At 36.0% G+C, this 6,381-nt stretch overlaps 1 protein-coding gene across 1 annotated transcript; it reads right to left on the reverse strand.

Annotated features, from left to right (window-relative positions):
• Window positions 1–2,066: 2,066 nt before the first annotated feature.
• Window positions 2,067–6,133, reverse strand: LOC101739607 (uncharacterized). The gene is made up of 4 exons (XM_012693536.4): window positions 5,586–6,133; window positions 4,832–4,969; window positions 2,804–2,959; window positions 2,067–2,510 (listed from the first exon to the last, which is right to left on the reverse strand). Exons 1-4 carry the CDS (start codon window positions 6,012–6,014, stop codon window positions 2,085–2,087), a joined length of 1,149 nt encoding a protein of 382 aa, XP_012548990.2. The 5' UTR covers window positions 6,015–6,133; the 3' UTR covers window positions 2,067–2,084.
• Window positions 6,134–6,381: the final 248 nt, after the last annotated feature.

Below are 6,381 nucleotides of genomic sequence, written 5' to 3' on the forward strand. Positions count from 1 at the left end.
GTAACGAGAATGGATAGAATACGGAATAAATTTGTTAGAGGAAGTCTGAAAGTGGCACCGGTGACAGAGAGAAGCTGAGGAGTGCGCGTTTGGGATAGTATGGACATGTGATGAGACGAAATGAAAATGAGGTTGGTAAGAGAGTGTTAACTATGAATGTGGAAGGATATAGAGGAAGAGGTAGACCTAAGAAGAAATGGATGGATTGCGTGAAACACGATATGGGTAAGAGGGGAGTGAGCGAAGAAATGGTATATGATAGAAGAGTATGGAAGGAGAAAACATGTTGCGCCGAACCCAGGTGACTGGGAGAAGAGCAGGATAATGATGATGATAAATAACCTAGATACCGACTGCTGCGCCATCTGCCGGGCTGATTTGTGAATCTAAACCATCCAGGGTGCCACTCAAACGCATACAAAAAAATCATTCAAATCGGTCCAGCCGTTTAGGAGGAGTTCAGTGACAAACACACGCACAGAAGAAATATATACATACATAAATAAGATATTATGAATTTTAATATTATATATATTTTGTATTTTCTTTCTTCTTTCTATTACTTTCGGTCAAATTCGACTATAATCACTGAAGGATTCTCTTTATGCATTTCTCTTTTGTTTTCATGTTAACGTTTTTTTTCTGTGAGCGTCAAAAAAATATATGTTTCCAATTATTTGTATGGATGAACACTAAATCTCTTTAATAACGACTAAACAAAAATTGAAAATCGATTGACAAGCTTAAGAGAAAATGATACTTAACAGCGTTATTCTTGCTTATGTGTGCATAAATATGTACTCACACAATACAGAAATGAATGAAGACAGTATTTATTGGCCAAACCAATACATACATACATACATATATAGAAGGAAAAATGTATTTTTTGCATATCAAAAGTTTAAATTAGCTTTTTTTGTTATATTGTTGTATTTGTTCTAAAATTGAGTACGTACATACATTTAGGTTTATTTAGGATCGTAAAACAGTTTCAATGAATATAATTACGATATTTTGTTGCATTTCCTGTGCGGTATTGTTACATGATGAATTTAAAAATAGACTTGAGGCACGCCCCGAAATCTGAAAACTGCAACATTCTCTTAACTTATTTGGAAAACACACGAACTAGTATCAGATTATACAAAAATACTAAAGGACTTTTTTACTAAAAATAAGAACGTTATTTTGTATTAATATTCTAAATCATTACATAGTATAAAACAAAGTCACTTTCTCTGTCCCTATATCCCTATGTATGCTTAATTCTTCAAAACTACGCAACGGATTTTGATGCGGTTTTTTTTAATAGATAGAGTGACTGAAGAGGAAGGTTTATATGTATAATAACATACATTAAATAGTGGAGAAATCAATAATAAATTATATTTTTCGAAGCGAAGCGAGGGCGGGTCGCTAGTAATAATATACAAAGCAAACGTGCCGCGTTAGCTTCTGTTTGTATGACTGATCTCAAACGTTTTATGTGTTAGCAAAATAAAGACATTGAACGTCATTCGCAGGAGGAAATAGCCAAAGATATCAAAGAAATGGAAGCCAAAGTGGCGGCCATCAGTCAGGGAAACGAGCTGATCGAGGAGGAGGTTCTGCAGAAGCTGCAAAAGGCGCAGTCGCACATCGAGCACGATAAGACGAGTGTCGCTCCTCAAGCCGCCGCCGCTAATGACACCGAGCCCGATACGAAAACGGCCCAACGGAAACGAAAAATCGTCACCGAAAACGCAGAGGAACAAAATGTAGGGCGGGCCCACAAAAACGAACATGTTCCGAAAAAAATAGATGTCGCGAAAAAGGAGGTCACCGCCGGTTACCAATACCAGAACGCGACCTACGACAAGTTCTACAACGTAACCAACAATACTAAGCAGATAAAGGGCAAAAAGTCGAAGAAACAAAACGTGAACGATTAATCGCTAAGTGCAACGTATTAAAAATCCATTTATGGTGATTCGGTTGTTTTATTTCACTACCTCCCTGGAAACTCGTTATTTTCCGTAAATTCCACGAGAAGATCATAGGGAATAATAATACAAACTCTAATAAACAGATTAATGCAGTATTTATTCAGAAGTATCATTGGATATGTCCTCTTTGAAAGTGATCTCGTTTTTTATTCTACGACTCGTATATCCGGAGTCATTACGTTCTTTCACGACTCCTTTGCCTTCAACTTTGGTTTTGGGCCTGACGCGGAATTTCTTTGTTTTAGTGTCTTCTCGCCGACTCGTGTATCCGGATTCATTTCGCTCCTTAACTTTATAGTTATCTTTCCCTTCAACTTTGGGCTTAGGTTTGACCCGGAACTTCTTCGTTTTCGTTTCTTCCCGAACGATCTTCTTGCTTCTGTGAACAGATCGTTGCCGGGTCTCTGTGGTTGTACTCACTTTGTTTTCATCTTCGCTAGGCACTTCTCGTTTTAAAGCACTTTTGAATGTTTGTCCCCTGGTCGGCTCGTGCAGTGAAAACGTTATCCTATCGTGATGTATCTATCGATTTAAAATGTTTCTTAATTAAAACTTATCTATACGCGACTAAAAACAAGCAAATGCTATTATTAGCTAGTCTGATCCAGTTAATTTTGGAATGCAAAAATTACAAAAGGCTATCTAAGCATATTCTATGCGATTTTCTAAGATGTTTCTCTTACATGTTTGATCACCTATTTTCGTCGCTTTAGGTATGATACCACAAAAAAAAAAACTCTTTCCAATTGGACATCTATGGTGATTGAGAAATATTTATTTTGAACTTATGTATTCAATTAAATAAGTCTTCTTACCCTATATTCGATAGTGACGAAACATTCTTCTTCATCATCACAAATGAGAGAGTTTACGTCAGCCGGTTTGGCCGCGTTTGCAGGTCGACGACCTACGCGCACAAATCGCCACAAAGAACGTATTCGCGGTCCACAAGACCGAACCATTTCGCTGACCTGAAAATTATTTCCGGTAGTAGGAAAATTATTTTTGCACAAGATTATAAGCGTAATATCTTCATTGAATGGTAAAGACTACATAGGATATAGGACATATAGGAAGGACATTAGATTAATGATGCAAGTTAATTAAAAAGCTAAAATAAAATCACTACACTGTGGTACCCAGGGACGTCTTAAATTAGGCTGGGGCCCTTGGGCACACAAGAATTTGAGGTCCTTTTGGAAAGTAAAAAAAGCGAATTATAATAAACATTATTTTACTGAGTATGAAAATTTATTATAGGTTATCAAATAAAGTATGATATAATATGTCATTAATGATATTAGAATGCTGCTGGTTTTTAGATGCGTTCGGAAATATTATTAATTAGTACAGTAAGAATAGGCGCAGTCATCGATATAATGGCGTAGTATGTGCCTTGTAAATTAGGAGTGGGTAATATCGGTTTTGCCTCGTATCGAATCGTATCTATATATCGAGGATCAATATCGGATATTGAATCTATATATTTTCTGAATCTATATATTGATGGATGCTAGTAGATTTTCTCGATTCATGATATTTGAGATTTGAAACGGTACGCTGATATAATATCGTAGTAGATATAGATTTAAGTCAACGTTATACGGTTGGTTTTCTGATATCAATTTATAATATGATCTTAAAGTAACAAAAAGAACATGAAAATAAAAATATCAAAAAAACTTTCCTTCATGCTTTTACCAGGCTTAGGACTGGCTACATTATTTTCAGTTTTTAGTATTTTATGTCTTAATTTAAAATTACAAAATATACCAAAAGAGTGTAGATTTCAAAAGTTTAATACAAACACAAGAAATAAACTCAATTATTTGGATTCAACTAAAAATAGAAAAATGTGTACTTTAAAAATCAAACACAAAAAACTTTTAAGTATTTATAAACACTTGTCCAAAAATTCTAGTTCAAGGTCAAAGCGCGTGAAATTAAATTCAACGATGCAAATAGGCTATACTGCATTCAAGTTAGGGTCGAAAGTTGAAACTTCTTTCCTAAATTGTATCCTGCTGATACGCTAAGAATAATCTACAGACATATGGACTTAAATATAAGGTTTACAATTGTATGGATAATGCCTGTTTCTGTTTCATTCATCACATGATATCCCTATCGTGCGCTCACTCACTCTGGCCGATTCGATACGAACCAAACGAATATTGCTGATATTAACGAATCGGTACGATATGCCGATGCGCATCACATCGAGCAATATCGTGTATCGGCTGATATCGAAATATAGATTTCGATTCACGAATCGGTCCGATATGGCGATGCGCATCACATCGAGCAATATCGTGTATCGGCTGATATCGATATATAGATTTCGTGCGGGGCGATATCGGATTCAACGATATTGCTGCGATATATAGATATTGAATCTATATACGATTTATATCACCCACTCCTATTGTAAATACCTTCTGATAAGATTACTGTTTGTGAAAAAAGTGTAATGCGCCCGACAAAAATGTTTTGAGAATAAATGTGTGAGAGAAATTGTCGGTCCTTAGGGGCCCCCTGAGAAGGGGGGCCCTGGGCACGGGCCCCGTGTGCCCTTATGGTAAAGACGGTATTGGTGGTACCACTAATGTAGTCGCCCGTGAACATATTTTTAGGAACTTTATAGGTAAGCACATACCTACCCTAAAATACACATAGTCGAATGATCTATAGAGTAAACAAAAAGATTTACCAATTAAGTTATTGACTCTTCAAAACAATCATATTTGTTCTGGTTTAATAAAAAAGAAGAGATTATAAATAATTAAATAAATGTATAGCTTTTTTTACAATAGGGTTCTGTAGAACAAAAAAAAACCAAATACCTTCATCTGCTCTGCCCCATCGCAAAAACCTCCATAGTGAAGATGGTGCTCCTCACCAAAACTGTTGATACACGCTCGATCATCGGGCGTTAGAGAGTCTATTTCAAACGCGCATTTTGGTAGAGTATCCGTACGTTCCTATTACAAAGAATTAAGTTGTATCCGTTTCAGTATATACTATATTTTTCTCTATATCTGAACATGAGCTCAGAGTTAGCGCGCTACGTATATAGACATAGACTTAACTTGAATGCCGTCACCTACCTATACTCATGATGACGAAGTATCAATAGCATTACAATTGTCCAGTTTAGCGTAAGGGCTCATGAGTATTATACCTCTAGAAGTTATCAAATTACGAAACAAATAAAACTATTTTTTTTTTATTGCTTACATGTGTGGACGCGCTCACAGCCCACCTGGTGTTAAGTGGTTACTGGAACCCATAGACATCTACAACGTAAACGCATCACACACCTTGAGATATAAGTTCTAAGGTCTCAGTATAGTTACAACGGCTGCCCCACCCTTCAAACCGAAACGCATTACTGCTTCACGGCAGAAATAGGCGGGGCGGTGGTATTTACCCGTGCGGATTCACAAGAGGTCCTACCACCAGTAAATTCCTATTTCCTAATTGTAATATTGTAAATATTGTAAATATTCCTAATGGTAGCTCCCGAACACAGTTTTCATTAATTATTCATTAAAATAATTGAATAAGACATTTTCGTAAACGAATCGATAAACTCACCCAACCGATATTGTCGCAACGCTTTGGCTCATCGTAGCAAATGTAATAATTGGTCGCTTTAGATCCATCCGTTCTTTTCTCGGTCGACCAAGTGTACCAATTCTCGCCGAACTTGAACATGCTATTGACATGACTCTGTTTGTAGATCAAGGGAAAGAGCAGTTCATTTGGGTGAAGTGGTTTCGTTTTCTCCGTTGTTGTTTTTTCATCTTCATATTCAGTATGCTTCTCGGTCGCAACATTACGCTTTTTAATGAATGGCATATAAGTAATATCTATTCCTTTCTTACGATCCCACGACTCTGTGCGACTAGTATCTTCATCGTCAACCCTCGAATCCTCTTGATCAATAACGACTGGTTTGTCGTTAACAGCAAAAGCGATTTCGGTTAAGTAAATGCAAATAACAATTTGACTCGACAAACTCATTGTTCGAGCTCCAAGTAAACTCTGCAGCTACAGAACGCTCTTCTAATTAGATGTTGATTTAAACTCAGGAAGTGAATGTTAAGAGTGTACCGATAACACGTATGTTTGTAAATAAACTCAATTCAATTTACGGTTTTTTTTTTAAATACGCATTGCTACTTTTTAATTTAAAATTCGTCAATGGGTTTATATTTCCTACGTTGATACAAACTAAGGTAAGTGTGTAATAAAATTAAATGAAAACCATTTAAATAGATTATTGCTTTTATTTGGGTACAAAGTTGTAGAATATAAAATAAAAATACTGCATTTGGTATCGACCTTTCTCATAAAACTTTATGAAAATTAAGCATTTTGACAAATACAT

Source organism: Bombyx mori, chromosome 1 (assembly GCF_030269925.1).
Source record: "Bombyx mori chromosome 1, ASM3026992v2".
Classification (NCBI taxonomy): Eukaryota; Metazoa; Arthropoda; class Insecta; order Lepidoptera; family Bombycidae; genus Bombyx; species Bombyx mori.